The 20,930-nt window shown below is 29.8% G+C and overlaps 1 protein-coding gene across 2 annotated transcripts in view; it reads left to right on the top strand.

Moving 5' to 3' along the window:
* LOC123012669 (transcription factor GATA-4-like) overlaps positions 1–20,930 on the top strand; it is a 38,871-nt gene that overhangs the window by 9,386 nt on the left and 8,555 nt on the right. For both annotated transcript variants that reach the window (XM_044410736.1, XM_044410737.1), the window contains exons 2-5: positions 8,587–8,792; positions 8,851–9,101; positions 16,040–16,152; positions 16,971–17,225. In XM_044410736.1, coding sequence (XP_044266671.1) covers positions 8,587–8,792; positions 8,851–9,101; positions 16,040–16,152; positions 16,971–17,225 — 825 coding nt within the window. The remainder of the gene's footprint in view (positions 1–8,586; positions 8,793–8,850; positions 9,102–16,039; positions 16,153–16,970; positions 17,226–20,930) is intronic.

A 20,930-nucleotide genomic window follows, 5' to 3' on the forward strand; every position in this document is an offset into this window, starting at 1 on the left:
TTTTATAAAAATTATTGAACAAACGAGTATAATAAAGAGATTTGCATTTATAATTTATATAAAAATTTATGAAATTATGAACAAGCTTAATAATAGTTTTTTTTTTTTTTAGAACGGAAATAAAAAATTCTTTATCGAATTTGAGGGGTTGCCAAATTTATTTTAATTTTAAGAGATTTTAATATGTGTGAAACTATCTTTACAACCCTTGATTATCCATAACCCCGGTATATACCAATTAATTTAATATCGCTGTTGAAATGTTTATTTTAACGACCCATAAACACGCATTATCCCAATAGGTGCAACCACTTCAGCTATCATCTACTTATATAAGTAAACGAAATTTCAACAGATCATTCCATAACCCCGTCAAAACAGCAATTTATCACCTCATAAACGTCTGTTGAGAGCAGCCAAAAAAGTAAAACCGATCTAACACGTTTTCTATCTATAATCTGTTCAGGATTAGTTATTGATAATTTATGTTGTCGGGTCGAGATAAGAAATCCCTTTTTCACGATAAGAAAGGTTAAATAAGATAAATATTAGGATAGAGACGGTTCGGTTACATATCGCACCTCTTTGTTTTGGCAATTTGGTGTCATTTTTGTAGTTACCTTAAAGGTGATGGTGAACAAGAATCCGATTTGTTCGATTTATGTCGATATAAATCAGAAATCAAACGTAATGAAATAACGGTATATAGTTTCATGTTTCAGTTCATTTCTCTATACAGGCCATTACAGAATTAGAATGCGTTGTTGTTCACGCCGAACATTTCCTTATTGCCAATATTTCGTCTCTGTTTAAACACCTGTTAATAAATGCAGCTCCTATACACTCTCCCTGTATACATACATACGTCAAACTAAACTATTGTTTAGTCATTTCCAGATTTGAAACAATTAAATTTAATTAAACGAGAAGAGTAATAAGCATACCAAACCAGCACAACTAATTTTGTTTTTCAACATAAATAAGTTAATTGCTAATAAATGCAAGTGCATTATTTATTTTATTATTAATTCGAAGAAATCATGACTTTGATTCCTATAGCTTTATACCTACTTCATGCTGGGGGGAACTAAGTACGTGAGAAAGAAATGTTATCGGAAGCGGCGGAAACTCGATCACATCTTTATTTTTAAAAAAGTAACTTTTGTTATGACTATGACGGATCAGTGAAACAATTCTCTATCACTGACCTAAGATTTTTACCGGAAGTTTTAAAACAATGAATGAATTTCTGTCACAGTAATTAATGAACAGATCGTGATGTAACAATAATATTGGTTCAAAAAACAAACTTTGTATCTGCACGTGTACAATTTGTAAAATTTGCTTTAACCTTAATCGTTGTGGGAAAAGCTTTTCAAAAAATGCATTGCTTGCAATCGCTAAGTAAATTTGTAATCAACTAATTAATTATCAATAATCACCAAAAATTAAAAAAAAGTTTTAAAGATTTTTTTACAGATGGTTTTGATATAACAATCTAAATGTTTCAAACATAAAAATATGTATTAGGTACAGTGATTTTTTTGGCGGAACATTTATAAAAACAATTTTTGTTGAGTTTACTTTCAAACAGGACATGTGAGGAGTCTTTTGTGTTTAATGTCATACCTCGGATCTTAATAAAATAAAAATTAAAAGTATAGGTTGATATACGAGAAATAAAGAAAATAAAAAAATGTCGTGTCTAACAATTTTTTTATATACAGTGTGGTTCAAAATGATCGTACAATCACTAGGGTGGTTTGTAGAACCATGTAATTAGGTATTCACAGTTCTAAACCAAAATGTTGCACCAACTTCCCTTAGGTAGATACAGGGCTGTTTCACATAATTTTACAAGTACTGCGCCTGTAAAATGCAATCAGTAATACATATTCCGATACGAACTCGATTACAAATTTTGAAAAAATGGATAATCTTCTCTAGTTTGTTCACTCTTTCAAAATTACAATGTTTTTAGTTAGTGATTAAGATAGATAAACTAGAATCATATTCATACCGTCTCTTGATAGAACACATGATAATTGTTTCTGAAAAACTGCAGTTTATGACTATTAATGAGACAGTGATTAGAGAACTGACAACTACTGTCATGGGTTTCCAAAAATTAAATAATTAAATGTGTATTTTTTTGTATATAGTGTTTCGTAAATTTTATATATTTGGGTGCGTAAATTAGGCGCAAGCCTCGTAAAGTTGTGTGAAACACCCTGTATAATGCAACTTTAATATTATTTTTTTATTAATTAGAGAATGTAATTTTGTGTTTAATTAGTAGAAACGTTAAACATGCATCTAGAATATTAAAAAATAAATAGAAAAAAAAAATAAGTAAAACGTGCATAAATCTCTGTCAAAATAAATGTAAAGATTTTGTTTAAACATTGTAAAATGTGTGCAAAGTAAGGGCAATTTTATATACTTTTCTCAATATGGATGATAAATGTCTATGTTATGTGCTATGTATGTATTTTTAAGATACAAACATGCTGATATAATTATAACTTATCTAAATATCAGTGAGCTAAAAAAATAACTCATGTGTGAGTTTTACTTTACCTTGTGGGTTATACCATATCTTATGCATTTAAAATCATAATAGTTGTTTAATTACTGTATTATTGAATAAAAATATACAAGGTGATTTTAATAGTTGAGCTAAAATTTAAAGAGCTGATAGTGTAGCCCTAAAGAAGTCAAAATAATTCATCTACCTTATCAGAATATTTATAGTTTAAGAAAAATTGAGTTAAAATTAACCAAGACAGCCACAGGAAAATATTATACAAAAAAATATTATATTAAAAAATACGTAATAATAAAAATGTAAAAATCTTGTACCTATAAATGTTTTAGTAGAAGATACCACCAAATTTTATTTCCTCAAATGTCACCGTCTATTGGAAATGTAAACTTCGGAATAAAGTATAGTACCTAGTCAAAAGATGCAAACTTCGTTTATATTGAATTTTTTAACTCTAAAATGCATGGAGCACCCATCTCTTAAAATTTTAGCACAATTGGAGTGAACTAAACTTGAATTTGTATCGTGTAATTTGCACTAAATCGAATTACAAAAAAATGTATAAAAGCACCATTATTATATATTATATCGTAAAATATCCAAGTTAGGTACCTATTTACTTAAGTGTTTATTTATTTACTATGTTTTATTTTCAAAGAAACAAACAACTTTCTTAATTATTATCGTTAAGTATTGTTTTTTGCTATTAGTAGATGTTAAACATGTAAACAATTACTTGGATATGCAAAAATAGTTACTTGTTTGATTTACAATCAATTTTTTTCATGTTTTGCGCGCATGTCTATTGTTCTATTAAGTTAGGTATTTAAGTATTAGTTGAAAACAATATAGTTGTTCGAAGTTTATTATAAATTTTTGCTTAAATAACAGTTACTTCAGTTTGAATAAATTGATCGATTAGAATAAAAAGTAAATTTTTTTTATTTATCTTAGGTACTAAAATGTATTTCAAAACCTTTTGGACGTTTTACATGTACTTATTAATGTAAGTTTAAACATTTTTGAGTGTTAACGTAAATGATAAATTATAATGTTTCAATTTTGATTACTTTATCAATTTTTTAAAATTTTATTCGAACAGTTTTTTGTTGATTGTGTGCTCAATATACAATACAATAAAAATATGTATAAAAACTACTTGTCACATAATGTAGTATTTTTTTTTGAAGGAGTTTGATTCCTCTATTGAGACATCAGTTGAAATCATGATGGTTTAATAAACGAAAATAAAGTTTTTAGATGAACGTCTTCAGAGGCTGCTTGTAATTTTAATTTTTGTTTTTTTTTTCGATTCTGTGCACCAAATTTATACTCATATTTAGATTTTTCCATTAATAATTTTCCACTAATAATTAAAAAAAAAAATTAAAATTAAATTAAATTAGGTAAAAACGATATTTTATATCGGTTGATTAAAAAATGTGTGGCATAATTTTAATTACAAAAACCCCTCTACAATTGAGAATAGATAGTACAGTATTTATTGACCCACCTCAAAAAATAGAAAAATTACAATTTTCCAAAAATCGGTATGAAAAAATGATTTTCTGGAAATATTTTTATTACCGTTTATCCGAATATTATAAAATTTTGCACATTAAAGGACAAAAAGACACTCTTTGATTTGATGTAAACGGAAGTCTTGTAGAAGCTATACATTTCCGGTAGCAATGGGTCCTCCCAGTTTTGGGATCATAACTTTTTTTCGGCTTATTAATTTCTGTTTTTGATACAGCTCAATCAATTTTTTTTTAAAAAAAAGGTAGTTTTATATCGCCAAAATGTACCGTTCTCGAGTTATTTGAGTTTAAACTAAATTCTACACTGCGCTGCAAAATCGGAATTTATAAATTTTGGGCGTACCTTGGAAACAATCCACGGCGAATAACATCGCTGTCAATGCTGTCATATTTAATGTAAATTTCATTAAATCCAAAGGAACATTTGTTTATTTTTTGATGATTATAAAAGCTGTAATTTTTCTATTGCTTGACGAGTTGGATTAATAAATACTGTGCTATCTATGCTCATTTGTAGAGGAATATTCGTGATTAAAATTATGACACAAATTTTTGAATCACTTGTATAAATCCACGCGTAATTTTTCTTACATGGGTGTAAGACCTTCTAAACAAAATTGAGCTAAAATCATTGAAATTATAATTTTATTTGTTATGATGGCAATTTTTTAATTCCTTTAAATTAAACACACTTAGCATCTGCGAAAAACGCGTTTCAGGACTTCATGGATTAGCTGTATGCAATATTAAATTATAACTTTCAAGTGCATTGTGAAAAGTTTATTTACAAATTTAAAATTATTGATATTATTTCAATGAGCTCTTGACATAATAAGTCTACCATAATTGGGGGCCCGTAAGACTCGAGGGCCCGGGGTGCTGTGGCACCCCGGCACCCCTGGCCAGTCCGCCCCTGAACTCAACACCGTAGGTCAAAATTTTGCACTTCATTGTATTGAGAAGAGAATTGTTTATGGTACTTTTTACGCTCGGTAGCAGGCCATTTGGGGTAATTTGATTTGGAAATAAAGTAAATATCGTATCTTAGAACCAATGAAATTGTTTTCAAAATTAAAGCAATGACTCGAAAAGCGAAAAGCATATCTGTTGTCGACCGAAGAAACGGTTGGAAAAAAAAATGGAAAATATTTACAGGAAAATATAGAAAGAAATTGGTCGTCACTGGTTGCGAAAGAAAGCCAGTTTTACTAGGTACTTATATTGGTTTTGTTATTTAAAATTTAGTTTGATTTTTTTGAAAGTTGAAAAGTTGAAATTAAATTCTCTGTTTATTCATCAATTTTACAATAACGAGTAAATTTAAACAATGGGTAATTTGCGGTTTGAATATTTATTTACATCTGCGAATGTATTTGAAGCATAAAATGTTTTATAGGTCTTTGTTGCGAGCAAGTTCTACCTTAGATCCCCTAAATCACTTAAGATGACTTGAAAATTTCCAAATGACGAAAGATTTATTTTCTGTCGTAACGTGGGAGTACCTATTATAAGCACGGAAGCGATTACAAATAGGTGGTTCAGTGTAACAACCTGCGTTACAATTACAGTACCAGTCTAGTTGCTTTGTTTGCTAAAGCTTCGGTGACCGTAGTAAATTTTATGGCTTCTCCTATGCCATGTATGTATTTATGCTACACGCATTTCTCAAACAATCTCAGCAATTGATTGACCTATTTACCAAATGGACTGCTTTCCTCTTTGTGGTAGAAAACCATTTTGCAGCGGGAAAACAAACAAGTGGTGGTCCAAGTTGGTTATCATTCTTGCAGGAAGTCCGTTGCCTGCATAGCGGGATAATATGGTTTTTACGTAGTACTTCTTATCAAGATCGGAATCACAAACACTGAATAACGAACTTTATCAAGGCATTATTTACACAAATGTCAAATCTTATCGCCGTCAAATAGTACAATTGTGCTTATTTGAACAGTGTGGAACTGTCTAAAAGATCACATTTTTCTTCGTAACGAAGCGGGAAAGTGATTCGAAACGCTTACGGGAGGAAAAGAACCGCTTTGACACTGATTTGTTAAGGGTGGTTACAGTATTGTGAGCGCAGTCACACTGTTTTAATCAAGCAGGTTATTTATTGTTTCATGTCAGGCTTTAATAGAAATTTCATTATGAATTATTGTAAAGCGTGATTAAAAAACACAATTAATTTTTTGTCGAGTTGTGATGTGTTTGCTCGTTCACACATTAATTCAACAATAAATTACAAGCGCGAAATTGATTATTTCATTTGGTCGTGATAAAACTATTGATACCTTAATCTAAACCTGACCTATATTAACAAGAGATGAATTTTTGAGGTTTCTCAAAATTTGCTGTTTATTTATGCAATCGGCAACGAATAAGATATTTGACCTTACAAACGGTACTTCTTATCAACGTTTAATAACGTGATCATCATGAATGTTATGTATTAAAATTCGTTCATTTCTAGTGTAGATTCGATTGAACTTTAACCTTTAAATGACTGCTTCTTTTTGTTGCTAAGGACTTCGAAAATTGTAAAATAATTTTAATGATAAAGAAGTTATTAAAACAAAAACGAAGGATTTTAATGTCATATTAATTTTTGTTATGATGGTGAAGAGAGTCGATGTTTTTTGAATTCAAGTACACAGTTTAGAACAGGATACTAAATTATGATAAGAACAGAAGTGAATAACATCAAATTTAATATTGATGTGATTTAGAATTTTTTTTTCTAATTTTGATATACTTATGGCAAAAGTGTCACTGACTGATGCTTCAGTGACGAAAATTTCATTTTTTTGTAGGTATTTCAGAACAGGTTAAAGTAAATTGTCTGATACCATCTTTCAATTTTTATTCCAATAAAATATTTAAAAAGATACTACAAAAATTGTTTTCGCTTTCAACATTATTTTTATCATAGTAATATACTGTTTACTGGAACTGAAGCAATAATTATATGAATTTAATTGACGTCGACTTATGGTTGTTTATTTTTTGCTCTTTTGTGTATACGCTTATTAATAACAGTAGACAAAGCTTAAACAAATATTTGAACAACAGGAGATGTTTAGTAATTGAGTACTTACCTGTAAAAAAAATTACATTAAAAAAATATATACCTAGTTATTTATTCGACAAGTTTGAGTATAAATCGGACGCTTTATTTCACGAGTAGATTTTTATCATCCACGAGGTAGAATAAATGAACCGATTTACAGGAAGACAAATTGAATATAACATTTTATTCTTCGAATTTGACTTAACAAGGCTTACAATTGCTTTAAACCTGTTAAAAAAAATCTAACGTACTGTACCTAATAGTTTTGCGTGCAGAAAGTACCTTTTTACCGGACTAGTCTATTCTATGTTTCTCGAACTCTTAGACCGGTAATAAACACAATTTTAATTGATTCACAATATCTGCTACAAGTTTTAACATAATAAAAATAAAATTAAAAATTTTCTGGGGCATGAAAAATTATGTTTCTGTACAGGATGCCCAGCAAATTGTTATTATTATTTTTTTTTTTAATATACAAGAAATTGATAGATACTAATCTAGTGCCTCGCCTGATATTTTCACCTATACAGCGGATTTAAAAAATAAGTCATAATAACTCATGTTTTTTTAAATTAAACACCATACGTTACCTACGTTTTGATTTATCAACTCTAGAAATTGAAAAATTTATGTTTTTACATAGACAATTTAAAAATCTCTTAGATGCAGAAACAATAAATAATAGGTGTTCCATTTAAATTTTTTAAGTTATCTAACTTTAAAACAAATTTCTTTAAGTTATCTAACTTTAAAAAAATTTCTTTATTTTTTATCTTTGCAATACTTACAACACATTAAAAAATTGTTACAACCTTGAAGTTTGTAGTTTTTTCTTTAAAGTTTCTCTAGCTACCTTAATTTTTGTTAACCTGAAATCAAGGACACGAAACACAAAATGGCTTAATTTTTGTGTAGGTACCTACTAAATTTTTAAAAAGTGTACGTTTTCTTCTAAATTTTTATAGATAGAATTTTTGTAACATTTTTTCCGTGTTCCTGGTATCGTACATGGCATTTTTCTCTGAGGCGCAAGTTCTGGCGCATCCCATATCTTTCAAATTTTAACATTTAAAGGTCAAAAATGGTCTCGCTTGTATACTCATCTAGAACTCGATCTTGTATTTGCTCACTTTTTCATCAGAAAACTTCACTTTCCGAACTAGATCTGATAAAGTATTATTAAAAGAAATATTAAAAAAATACTTTAATGGTTTTCTTACTGTGCGTGCTAAAATACATTTTTCATTTAGCATACATAAACAATAAACAGCACATTTGTCAAGTTTGTCAAGGCTAATCGTAGTTATAGAATTTAGTCATCATTTACTTATTTATTCATGTGTTGTAGTAAAAATGCTCTAATTAATTTTTACATTTATTTGAAATTGTGTGTATGCAACAATTTATACACCGATGTGTTTGTTGTGTTGTAGGTATTGATGGCCGATACAACGAAGAACCCACTCAATACAGCCCCGCCTCTCATCATGAGGGGGCTGAGCCTTCACCCCACTCTCGAGCGACAACGCCTCTCGAATGTCTGCCCTATACAACAGAAGCTGATCAGGAAAATTATACAAATGTCATGCGATCTGAAGGGGATTATAATATACTTTTCAACAATACGAGAATAGACGAGGTACAACCTAATGATGTTTGAAGAGAATATTTGATTTTGGGTCTTTTTGAAATTTTAGGTGCCGATTGATGAGACTTCCGGCACTGAGTATCTGCAATTGGGGACTGTTCAAAATGTTTCAAATGGGTCTCCAAATGGTAGTGCGAATTCCAACTCTGGATCTCCTCGACGAGTGGCCTTTACACATTTAAATTCGATACAAACTTCAGACCACCATACCATTATAGAGGGATCGCATCTCACACAACTGACTAGCCATATAAGTTACACAGGAGAAATAGAATCGTCTCCTGGTGTTAATATAGCAAGGTACTTTATTTAACATAAAAATACAGAAAACGAGAAAAATTTATTTTATAAAAAAGGCACAACTTAATTTATTTAAAGTTGAAGATGTTTTGGGGGTAATAATATACGTAGGTATGGGTGCAAAGGTTATCTATATCACAATTTTCTTTTTAATTTTACAACTTTGATTAACGGTATTAATGTCATTTTTTATATGGTTCTTATCATTACTAGTTTTTTATAATGAATGCTCATTTATAACTATTTCAATAGTTATATCATTCTGATAACTTTTACTTACATAACTGGACAATTTGACAATATAAATCAACAAATTTAAGATAACAAATTTGCTTATTTGCATTGGGCCTAACTCTCAATCTTATCATTCGCTATTACTTTTTTGATACTGTGGTAGTTATACAAGCAAATTGCTAAAAAGTGTATTTTTCTGAGTTTTGTGTGAGTATTATTTGGTTGTTTTTAGGTATATTTATTTAAATAGATTATTTCTGTTTATTTGCACGATTTGGTTTAATTTTCAACATACAAACTTACACTTGCTATTAAAATTCTTGAAGCGTTTTGATATCACAATGTTAAGAGTTGTTAACAATTAATTTTACTAATTTGTTATAGCGCAATTTAGAATTCTAGTCATGCCTGAAATGTGACTTGCCTAATCAACACGGAGGCATCAAAATGCTTGCTTTCGGACACATTATTGTCAAGAAAATATAAATAATAATATGATGACTTTATTTTTAAACAAAAATAAAAAATAGTAATTTAAGTACTTATAATACAGAGTGGTTATAAATGATTTTCATCTAGCCAGCTTTGGATTTTTTTTTACATGTAACTTTATTTTTGCCGCTCTACTTTTTTGAAAGCTTTAGTTCTGTCATTAGTGTCACTTATTAATTAATAAAAAYTTGTTGTTAATTAAATTTTTATTGTTTCAACTYATTTCCAATAATAATTGATAATAATGTATACTTTGGAAGAAAACAAGTTTATAATTGAAGTCTGTTTTCGAAGTGGACGCTTAGTAAACGGCGATTTTTTAATTTTGAGTTAAAACAAGTAGGTACCCCTATTTTCGTAAAGCGGCATTTTTTATTTTACATGGAAAATTCACAGCTGGCTAGATGAAAATCATTTATAACCACTCTGTATAATGCTAAAATTTCGATACCTAATTTGATTATAAAAATCAAAATTTTCTAGTACCTATTTAATATGTATTTAATCTAGGTAGAACTGATTTCTGATGTGGTATCTAATTATTCGTAAGCATTAGAAAAAATAATAGGTACATATTTATTCGCAAACATTACAGAACCACTAGGTGACCACTTTTATGACTAAATGTCACAGTTTTACCTTTCAGTCATAGAATAAAAAGAATCCGCTGAATTATGTGCCTCACTACGTTCGATAAAATAAACGTTCAGGTTCGTCACATAAACTATCACTTTTAGTACTCCTGATAACATAATATGCTATACAGGCTGCGCCAGAACTAACGCTCCAGAGAAAAATGCCATATAAGGATACCAGGAACATGGAAAAAATGTTAAAACAAGTTATCTATAAAAATTTAGAAGTCATTTGAATTTAAATTTTGCACTTTGATTCTATTTATTTCTGTTGGAAAATAATTTTACAAGTTTTTTTGCTACAGGTCATCAGAAGTGGAAACAAGAAAGCTGTATTCAAAATTGTAACGCTGTTCAATGTTATTTGTAGCTTTTATTGGCAAAATTTTTGTACCGTTACTAAATAGGTAATTGTAAAACAACATATACAAGATCATCAGTATTAGGTATTAAATAGACATAAAAAAAGTCAAATGTCAAAAAATAAATGTCAATATTTTTTGATAGATAAAATGTTTTAAACATTTTTTTAATGTTTCTGATATCTTATCTTACTTGAAATTTTTCTCTGTGGTGCGAGTTCTGGCGCACCCTGTAGATTTATATTTTTTGTTTATTTGATTCTATGTTTTTTTTTTCTTTTTCTTAAAATGTAAATGATAATAGTGGTCGTTTTGAACAACTATCACTGAAGAATAGCTGATAGTAAAATAACTTTGTACATTATCTGAGAGGTAAATTACCTAGTCAATGGTGAATTTCTTTTAGTATAGGTGGATATAATAATTAAAGAACGACACGACAAATTTTTAAAGCTAATTATTTCTTAAATAATTATGAAAAAACATAAACAAGATCATCAGTAACATGAAATAGACGTAAAAAAATGTCAAATGTCAAAAAATAAATTAAAAAATATTATGACCGGTAGAATTTTTTAAACATTTTTTTCATGTTTCTGCTGTTCTATCTTACTTGAAAATTTTTCTCTGGGGCGCGAGTTCTGAAATAGACTGTAGATAGACTTTTTCTATCATAAATCTGTTCTGCGGATTTTGGTCCGCTCTGTAGACTATCTAAAGTCTGATCGGTTATTGTTATAAAAATTGTTATAAATTGCCACTTTTGTTTTAGTATTAATAAATTGATTACAACGTAATATTTTTGGAGCAAAATTCACAAGAATTAGAATACTTACATATTTTTACACAAATAAATGTTCTAGTAGGTAAATAACGAAAAATATTGTACTTTATACATATTGCTAAACTACCATTACCATTAAAAGCTTTGTTTTTTTTGAGTAGTATAAAAAAAGAGGTTGAAAACTGAACAACGACATATGAAACCATAAATTATAGCGATTTTTGAAGCCTCGACAGTTTTAACGCATTTTTGCTGTAAACGTCATCCAGTTTCAAATATACGAGAAGTGAAGATGAGTGTCAAAATATTTATGTTGAAGGACGAAAATTGCCACCAGGTTTCAACTCCCACAGGCGATCAGATATCAGAAAACGTATCATTAACAGAACTCAATTAGCCAAAACAGCAAATGGTACGAATATTTTTTCAGCAATAACAAACTAAACGTTCCAAGAAGTGAAATAATCTATTAGATGATTTGATACGCATTGTGAGTCATTTGTGCATGTTGTCTTCCCAGTAAGTCATTTATAAACAAATTATATCACGATGTCTTAAATTACATTCTATTAGTTCACTTGTAGTATTTTTGCATTTAATGAAAAACAAAGTCGTGTCAAGTTTCAGTAGTTATTCAGTTCGATGCTTCAACTCTTATTATTCTAACAAAGAATCGAATTCTTGTTTGACGTTTTGTCACGTCAAGGCCACTGATGGAATTGTTGTTTTCGATGTTGGGTAGTCATTTATAAACATTTACAGATTCCTTTCCTAATGTCTTTTACAAATTGACCGTCTAGCTACCCACCAGACGCGCCGTTATCTAAAAAACTATTAGGAAATTACCAGTTTGTCAACTATATCTCAGGCGTAGTTTTTCAGGACGCGTTCCAATATGCACTTTTACAGAAATCAGTTTTTGTCGATTAACATATTCAACAGGAAGTGCTCTTATCAACTCAAAATTTCCCGTCCTGTCCCATTTGGACTGAATAATTCATTTTGCGCCTCGATTATTATAATTCGTAAAAAATGTAAAAGTCGAGAAAACACCGGAAACAAGTCCGCTTGATCGCCTCCACGTGCGAGCAAATTCCTCCACCAGCTACCGGTACATGAAGTTGTACTTATTGCAACCGGTGTTCGAGTCTTGTGCTCTGGCACGCGACCAATAAGTCTCGCTGAATTAAACACATTTGGGGCGAAAAACGGAAAATTAATTCGTTTCAAACTTGTTTGAGCTGTCTGTAATTAGGAAGGTATTGTTGCAACACTGCTCTTGGCATTGACTTTCGATTTGTTGACGATTCAGTTATGAACCTGACGGTTAATGAACCTAAATATTTTTATTCTAATGATTGTAAACATGGCCGGTTTTCCAGCACAAGAAAAACTTCTTTGTTTTGATTTGTCCTGCAGGAAGCACAGCTAGTATTTGAGTGGGGGTAATTTGAGCAAACGTGTATTATTTCGTTTTTTAATGTCATTTTTCTTTGCAGCAAGGTGCGTTTAAATGGGTATTTTCTTATCAATAGCGTAACGAGCACATTACCCCGTTTTGCTGATAAGAAAACCCGCATGTTATTACCAATGCTGGCGGAAAACCGAGTATTTTACTCGAAAAATACGGTTGAAACAATGAAGAAAACTACGCTTGTTATTTGTATTTAGATTTAATTGCTGTGGCAGGATTGAAAGTTAATATGAAATGTAGTAATAAAACATTTCATTACGCCGGTTCAAGAACATTTACAACGTAAATCTTTTTTGTGTAAGACAGATTTGTTTTATTTTTATTTAAAATTAGACTCAGTTCAAGTGTTAATATTGATTTAAAAATATGATAATGTCATTTAAAAATTCCACAGTTTGAACTGGATATGCTGATTATAAAACGCTATCTCTTAACAAATACATGCACAAATTCTTTACATCCCACGGCTTTTTATTTATAGAGTTTTAGACGCTTTACGAGTACTAAAAGATTTTAAAAAATACATTTTGAATATAAAGTACCAAGCGTTATTTTTTAAATTAATTGTTTTTTTCAATCACTCGCCTCTAGAAAATAATAGTTAATATAAATTAAACTAATATAAAAAATGTGATCGTATTTTGAGAACGAAATTTTGTTTTGTTTTTGAGTTATGCGATTTCTTTGTCAAAATTGCAACTTATGTATCTATAAACATTTTTTTGAAAACATATTAAATATAAAGTATAGATAGTTGTAATTCTTAGATTATTATAACCTTTATGAAAAAAAATGGTTTTACAGTGGGTTTCCTTTTAAATTTTTTTTTTTTGTAGAACTCAAAAACAAAAGAAAATTTCGAAAATTTTTATTCTTGATAAAACATCACAATTTTATAGTTCTTTATTATTCATCAATTAGTTTTTTCAAAAAATATAGTTTAAGCCAAAAACGTTTGGTTCCATACTTTTTATCCACATGGTATAATTTATAATACGAAATAGCAAAATTAAAAAACACATTTTTAAAAAAATATTAAACACCTACATAGATTTTGATCAAGAGACCGATAAAAAAAATAATTGCGTAAAACATTAGCAAAATTTATTAAAAAAAAAGCAGTATCGATTTAAATTTAAAAATGGCAACATTGAAACTGCATTTTTAAATCATCATGGGTCATAAAGTTCTGTATAATTGCTGAACTTCAGTCACAAACTTAAAAAAATAAGAAAAACTATGTAAAGCCACATTTTGATTATTGTAACAATCTGTTTAGAAGATAATAGTATAGGATTATGTTATTAGATGTAAAAGTAATAGTTTATGTGACAAAGCAGAACGTTTATTTTGCCGAAGGTATCGGAATTCGTATTAATATTTTCGAAAGTGTTAATTAATTTAACTAGGGCATGACTATAGTGCAGTTAGTAGTGCAAAATGTCGAATACTGATGATCTGCAATGTATCTCTTCAAAAATTGTTGAAGCAGTGAAAGAAACAAAAAAAAACAACGTTGGTAAATGTCAATAATGTCATTTAGCCATAAAAGCGGTCACTTTTGTGTCGTTTGCAAATAAAAAAAATTAAAGTGTGTTATTTAACACCCATCACAACGATTAGATCTACTTTAGGTGTTATATTTTTATTGTTTGTGTTAAAAATTTCCCTAACTGGTGGTTTGTTTAAATTTGGATAAAGATTTTGCGACGATAAACTTAATTTTTTTTAACTGTGGTCAAAATAATGAAATCATTAAAACCGCAGAATAATCGAGAATCATTTTGTCCTCTTAAAAATCATGAACGTTAGGAACGAATTAATTAATTTGTCACATGTCAAGTAATCTTTAAAAATGATAACTAATTTATTAGACCTTCTCCTTGCATTTTATTTGAGTATGATATCAATTTTCTAATTTAATTGCTGTTGCATATGAAATGTGATTATTCCAAGGACATAAAAGTCGAATCTGAAATATTTCGAGATTTTTTTAGTTAATTTGTCATTAAAAAGTAATTAACGGACCAAACCATACCTACGTGCCAAATTTAAACGAATTCAATTTACTTTAAATTGGAGTAAATGGCCTCCTAAGGTTAAACAAATTATGTATTTTTGTTCTAAACGCCAATAAAATTATTTTAAAAGTAAACGCATTAGTTTTAATAATTTTGCTTTTTTCGCACGTATTTTTCACGGACATGATTAATTTTGTAAACAATGTTCAACTCAATGCTCTGAACTTTTGCTACTGATTAGAACCAAACAGTGAAAAAATTGATTTAAAGGGTGAGGGTTTAGTATTTTTTTTTGTCAAAAAAAAAATGTTTTTGATTTTTTTCTATAAATATCTTTTCTTTTGTAGTGCAGTGAGGAAGGGGTTTTGTGACGTTATTTAGTGTGTTGTGGCTTGTCGGTCTCCTCTTGCACGTGACGTCAGAGCGTCGCCCCCACGTGATCGTTGGCAGCTTTGTAAGATGGTTCGTTCGGTTTGTCCAACAATTAGTAATCCATTGTCAGTTGTCGTACTTTGTCCGAAGTGTTCGGGCGATGCTTCAAAAATCCGTGCGCGCGTTTAAACGAAATAAAAAGCTTGTGTCAAGTACGTGTTCCTTTACTATCAAACCCAAGAGATGGATTTAAATTTTTTACAACACAAGTTAGTTTTTGTCAGCTTTATTTTAGCTAGTTTTTATTTAGCAGTAGCGACTTTTTCCCTTCTGCACGCTTTTCATGCGGCTCAGTCGGTGGTGCATCCGTGATTAAATTATCATTCATTTATCATCTCCCAGTGATAAGATTATTGTATCAAAGCTGCGGTCATGTCTTCAATACTTAGACACCTCCTATCGAAGAAGTGGGTGTTTTTATGAACGCTGTGTCAATTCCCGCTTCTTTGATCTAGTTTTTTGCATTTTTATTTCAATGTTGCTGAAAGTCTTCAATTTTTTCAGCACTTTGTACGCGCGAAATCCGAGTAGTTACACCACAGGCACCATGCCTTCTTACTACGGGACAGGATCGCCGGAGCTATCATCGCAATCGACCCAAATGTGGACCAATTCAGGTACTTTTCATTTTATTAAATTTGCGATAAAGTGGCAATGACGCGTTTTATTGATGTGCACCCAAAGCGATAAGCTTTACCTAAAAACTGTTTTTGTTAAAACTAACGGATGTTTTTATGGTTTTCTGTTTTGCACACCGAAATGTGAATAAACTCTTTATTTACTCAATTTTATTAAAATATTGTGCAACTGTTTTAATCACAAGATTTTCCAATAATGTAGACGATGAGTCGGCTTTCATTATCGGTTTTTTGTTGCCATATTTATTTAATTTCATTTTAATCAACGAAATTAGTTAAAATTATTGTAAAATCCTTTTTATGTTTATTTGTTTTGTTTGAATTTGTGCGAGCTACATTATACTAAAAATATATTTGCATTAAGAAAACACGGGAAATGTTGTACCCGTGTGCTCATTTGTTTATTTATTTCTACTGTTACAAGAGAAAAAAGTGTTTAACAAGTCGGTTTAATTCCAAAGTACAAGTGAGGTGTTTGAAAGAAGTCAGAGTTTTATTTTGTTAAAATAATGACAGATAAATATTGTAGTCTGTATCACATTGTTTTTGTAACTGACCTGCTACAAACAACTTTAAAAATAAAATAATGCAATCAATATCGTCAATGGCCAAATACACGTGATAATTTTATGAAATAAGCGCAAAAATATAATCAAATGTCCCAAATGACCCTTTGTGATAATTTTTATGATAAACTTGAAAAAAAATGATAATTTTTGTTATTTTTACGATCCAGCATCCTCTACAGTTTGTCAACTCTGAAGTCTAGACATTTCTCAATTGATAAAAAATTCTAGGATTAAATTCCAACCCGGGACTAGTGCTGGCTGAAGAGTATCCAAAAGTGACTTCTTCGACGGCTTTGCCTGCATTTAACAGATTATCGGCTCTTCACACGAACTCTCACCACCGAAGTGCCCCATATACTGTGCCCAGTTCGTCGAATTACAACGACTGGCAGTACGAACCCACGGGGACGCTTCAATACAACATCCTGAGTCCTGGGGCTTCACGAAACCGGCCCTTGTCGGCCTCAGCCTCCCTCTCGGCAAGTAAGTCGATTTTAAATGTATCAATCGCGGCTAAATCATTTCCTCATTTTCTTAGCTTTAGTGGAAACGAATGTAAGTACTAAGTGCTTATTTTTATCAAAAACGCTCTATCGTAAGAAAGCAAATAACTGAATTTCTAATAGTCTATTCATGTTTTTAAAGTCGGTTTGTGTGTATAGATACAAGAAGAACGCCGTTCCTTAATTTGATAGCAAGTCGCGAGTCTCTTATTGTTGATGCAATTAATAAAAGCACTTGCCAAAGGGTTTTCATAATAACCGACGATCAAAACAAGAACTTGATAAAATGACTGAACTTTAATCGCTAAAAGTGCATAAATTTATTTCTTTAAAAATAAGTCGTATCGATTTATCAAAAAAACAACGTCAAATAAATTCCATATACAAAATCCTGACCTACGCTGCAAGAAGCTTATTACACTGATTACAGATTGAAATGTTTAATGATTCATGGTATTTTTTTAAATCTTTGCGTCGATAATTAACTCGTCTTGGCATTGCGTGATTTAATTTTAATTAGTCTTTATTTTTTGTAATTGTTTAAAAAGATTTCTAATTAGAAAAGGCACTAAGAAATAAAATATGGAAATAAGATAATAATAACAATCAAAATGTTAAAAGAAGTGATCATTTTCTTGTTGGCACTCTTTATAAACGCACATTTATTTGTTTTGACTACGCCATTTTTTTGTTAAACGAAATTTTGAAAAATCCAACATGTACGATGAGTAGCGATCAATTTTTTTTAAATTTTAATCTGAATTTAATCCATTTTTTTAACGTTTTTTTCTGGATTATCTTATAAGATCTGTTAATCTTTAATATTTTAACATTTTGAAAAAAATCTATAACCCGAATTATTCGAGGTTGTAAAAGAAGTACTTATTTGTATCTAATTAAATTATTTTAGAAGTTGAAAATTTTAGATTTTACAAATTTCTAAACAACGTTGGTTATACAGGGTTCCCGTTTTTCAAGCTCCACTATGGGGATCTTATAAGAGATACGAGGTCGGGTAAATTTGAACAAAGTTGCGCATTCTTATGCTGAAAGAAAATTTGATGTCATTTTTAGTTTTTGAATTATTGAAAAAAAAAAAAAACGGAAATTTGTAATTTTAGGTTATTTTTTTAAGCGAAAACCAAAAAAAACTTGACGTTTTTAACTAGGACGTTTTTGAGGCAATTTTTTTACAAGGAATCTAAATCTGTCATCGTATTTTCCAAGGCGTTCTTGGTGTCAGAGTTAAACATTCAACTTTGATTTTTCTTATGAGCGCCATATTGGATTTTGGATTTTTGAAAAGTTTTATTTATTTTCATTATGATCGAATCTTACATGCTGTTAAAAAAATCGTTTTTGCGAAGAGTTATTTGGAAAGAACGCCAACAATTTTGTTTAACAAACTAAATTTTGACAGTTGAGTTAAATATGCGAGCAGAACTTTTGAATTCTTTCCAAGTTTATGTCGTTTCTAATTAAAAAAAAAACAAATGTTTTTAAGTAGGTAACCTTGACGAAAATGTAAAAGTTCCATCCAAATTCAATTGAACTAATTTAACCGATCTCGTATCTCTTGTAATAATTGGGATCCCTATAGTGGAGCTCGAAAAACGTTCACTCTGTATAGTCACATTAGAAAATGTCTTGTGAAAAGCTGTTAAATAATGATAACTAAAAGTCACTTTCTACAATTTGTGATTAACAACATTATGATAAGTTGTGGACTTTTGTAACCGTTTCTGCGTTGTTGCTTTCTTTTCATTAATTACACTGGGTAAATAAATAAAAAAAAAATTTTTTTACTAAGCTGTATAATAAAAGCAAATATGGATGGATCTATAAGATTTAACTTCAGCTTCAATTTTATTAATTTTGTTTTTCTATTTCGTTATTTTTATAATTTTTGAAAAATAGACATGATATGTATTAACTTTTGTTGATAGGAAAATTCGAGGGTAAATTATTGTGTGTATGTAATTGTCAATTTTTTTTCTTTAAAACCTTCTAACAACAATCAAACAATAAAAAGTAAAAAGCTTACAAAAAAATATTAAAACCATTTACAATGCTTAATAAAATCCTAAAAACGTACATAGTCTATAACTCATTATAAAAAAGTTATATGATGATTTGGCATCTGTAGTAAAATTTTGTTAGCAGTGAAAAATAAATATTTAGAATAGATTTTTCAAAATGTGGTCCATGTTTTCTCCACTTATCTTATGTAGGTATACAAGTAAAAGAACAAATCTTTCATCTAAATTGTTAATCAAAAATTTATACGCTATTGCTGCGACAAGACCAAGATGTTATTAATCTACGATTAGATACAAAAGATAATTGTTCCATTTTTATCATAACTCTGAAGTTGTAAAGAAAGCTGTATTACTCTGTTTATACAAAGCTGCTGCACTAGTAAGTATTTATTTTTTTAAATCTAAATACTAATACGTTTTGAATGTATTTTTGGGCACTTTTTGAATAAATATTTCAACACTGTTCTGGTGGCACTTGATCCCTTTCGAGTGAGCATCCATGTCATCGATTTATGATTGTGCGACGGCACATTTTAAAGAAGCCCCAAATATGCCGTTACATGGTCACTATGTGTGGCTTGCAGAGTGACAGAAAACAGATAAGGGGCGTAAACCCCTGGGATGTGTTTGGTATCTTTTACACATCAGGCGTGTGCGTTTTTTGCCTTTTGCTACAAATTGTGTGACATTCCTTTTAGGTCATCTAAGTGCCAACATATGTTGCAACAAGGTCTTATACTTACTTACAAATGTAATTTTTTTACTAAATATTGATTACGAATATTGCAATGAATGAATCACACGAAAACAATACATTTCAACATTTACCTCGAGTGGTAAATTCGTGAAAGAGAAAACCTGGGGTAGGTCTGTGCTCCTGTCTTGATTTATTGGAAATCCGACACCGAGTTAGGTGCGTGGCGCCAGATTTTTTCATAGGGCATGCCTCGACGATTAAGATTTTAAGTCTAGTGTCGTAAATCTTCATCCACCAGCTGAAAGCTTGCCATTTTTTTAACTGAAACCGCATTTGTCAATCCGAATAGTAAATTTTGTAAAATTGAACAGACTACTTTGGTGGGTTTCAATGTTATTTATGACAAACATAATGTGATCTGGCTAGATGAAGAGTGCATCTGTGGAAAACAGATGTACAGCGATTTAAAGATCCTAAAACATTCAACTATATTTATCATAAGTGGCCATTACATCAGTTTCGTTGAAAATGCGAGATTTTATAACGAAGGCTAATAATAATATAATAATAATAAGGCAAAGTATTCAATTTTGTGCTTTTGGTTTCTTGCTTAGATAGATAAAAGGGCGTTTTACAATTTATCATAAATTATCTTTGTTTGAGTATTTGAAAAGTATGTTTTACAGAGCCATTATAATTATTTTACTTACTTAAAATTTTATATACAAAACACTTTCTAACAAGAGGTATAATCCATTTTTTATTACATTGTGTGGATCAATTAATAATTGGAAAGACGTACTATATGGCTACCTTTTTTCAACATTTGTTGAAAGATTGATCAAAGTTTTGCAAAAGAATTAAAGAAACAACTACACATATTGTTTCTGAACATTGCTTAATCTTCATCAAAATGGAAAAAATAGTTTTTTAACTTTTTTACATTAGT

The sequence above is a fragment of the Tribolium madens genome, unplaced genomic scaffold, assembly GCF_015345945.1.
Source record: "Tribolium madens isolate multiple individuals breed KSU strain unplaced genomic scaffold, Tmad_KSU_1.1 Scaffold_96;HRSCAF=242;Tcas5.2_LG5, whole genome shotgun sequence".
Classification (NCBI taxonomy): Eukaryota; Metazoa; Arthropoda; class Insecta; order Coleoptera; family Tenebrionidae; genus Tribolium; species Tribolium madens.